Below are 1,564 nucleotides of genomic sequence, written 5' to 3'. Positions count from 1 at the left end.
CTCCCCTTGCTCACCCCCTCCAGCTCCCTGGTGCCTCTGCAGTGACCGGGAAGGATCAGGGACCTGGTGGTGGCCTGGGACAGGACGGGACTGGACGGTGACAGGTCAGCGCTGTGGCTCTTGGCTTGGGGCTCTTGGCAAGGGTGATGTTGCCCAGCACCCTTGGGTGTCACAGCCCTGTCCTCCCAACCTTCGCGAGGATGGAGCAGGGGGGAGGCCATACGTAAGGAAACAGGTCCTTTGCCCTAGAAATGCGGCTTTTCCTGGGGATTTCCTGGCTGATGCAAGACGAGGCATAAGAACGGTGGCTTTGAGCCTAAGGTGCTGCTGGAAAGAGTTTGTCCCCATCTGAGAAGAGATCTTGCTTTAAAATTGGCTCCTTGCTGGGTCTCGTTGGGTCCATGGAGATGCCAGCTCTTGGCTAGGACGGGGAGTGCAGGTGGAGGTGGAGAGATGCTGGTGGTCTCGCGTGGCAGGGAGAAGGTGTGGGACTCTGGGGAGCAGCCGGAACGGACACGTGGACACCGCCCACCTCAGCGCAGGGCTGCCGGGAGCTTCGGGGCCGCATCCAGCACCCATCCTGACTGTGCCGGCACCCAGCGAGGAGCTGGTGGCACCACCATGTCCCAGGCAGAAGGTACAGCTGAGCCCTTGTTCTGTCCCGGGGGAGGCACAAGCTTTGCGCAGGGACCCCAGTGCTGGTGTGACCTTCCCCCTCCCCACTCCCACCCCCAAATCAGCACCAGTTTCCATCCCATCCTGTTTAATGGCCCCGTTTCCCTTGGATTTTTGATCCTAGAAGCACCTTTTGCCCCAAACTCTGATTTGCAAGGTGTTGGGCTGCTCCAGGAGCTTCTGGAGCAGCAGTTCCTGTCCCCATGTCCCCCAAAGGTCCCATCCACACCCGGGGAGGGGGGTCAGGCCTGGATGGAGCTGGGGTGGGGGAATAAGCACTGGAGGGGATGCGCTGGCAGCTGGTCCCCAAAGCATGAGGGATCCACGCATGGACCACCCCGCCCAGGAGGCGAAGAGACCTTCGAGTACTGCGATGTGGTCATCAACAGCCAGCAGAAGGTTTCGGACGTGTACACGCAGCTGGAGAAGCTGGGAGAGTAAGTGGGGGTTCCCACGTCCCCACCGCTTGGGGGTGGTCCGTGGCTGTCCGTGCGCAGCCATGGGTGGGATGCAGGGTGGTGGTGATGGCTCCTCCAGCCCTCATCCTTGCTCTGTCCCAGGGGGAAGTTTGGGACGGTGTACCAGCTGCAGGAAAAAGCCACCGGCAAAATCCGAGCTGGGAAATATTTCCGGACGCGGACGGCTAAAGAGAAGCAGGCGGCTCGGGCCGAGGTGGAGCTCATGAACCTGCTGCATCACCCGCGCCTCGTGCAGTGCCTCGCCGCCTTCCAGGGCCCCGCTGAGCTGGTGATGGTGATGGAGTAGTGAGTGTGGGGGCAGAGTCAAATTTGGGGGTGGTGGGGACAGTGCCGGGCCCTGCAAGGAACAACATTGAAGGTGGGGAGGGGTCCCTGGGCTGCGGGGTGCTGGCGCGGGGCATAGGGTGGAT

The 1,564-nt window shown here is 62.0% G+C and overlaps 1 protein-coding gene across 1 annotated transcript in view; it reads left to right on the top strand.

Annotated features, from left to right (window-relative positions):
* Positions 1 to 453: 453 nt before the first annotated feature.
* The window catches only part of LOC104621269 (myosin light chain kinase, smooth muscle-like), a gene marked incomplete at its 3' end in the record, with an annotated part of 7,813 nt that continues 6,702 nt past the window's right edge, over positions 454 to 1,564 (top strand). The window contains exons 1-3 of the mRNA XM_010287703.1: positions 454 to 637; positions 1,022 to 1,112; positions 1,236 to 1,439. Of these exons, the coding sequence (XP_010286005.1) occupies positions 454 to 637; positions 1,022 to 1,112; positions 1,236 to 1,439 (479 nt within the window). The remainder of the gene's footprint in view (positions 638 to 1,021; positions 1,113 to 1,235; positions 1,440 to 1,564) is intronic.

Source organism: Phaethon lepturus, unplaced genomic scaffold (assembly GCF_000687285.1).
Source record: "Phaethon lepturus isolate BGI_N335 unplaced genomic scaffold, ASM68728v1 scaffold16245, whole genome shotgun sequence".
Lineage (NCBI taxonomy): Eukaryota > Metazoa > Chordata > Aves > Phaethontiformes > Phaethontidae > Phaethon > Phaethon lepturus.
Note: the sequence above shows the minus strand (reverse complement) of the source record. Positions and strands in the feature narration are given on the sequence as shown.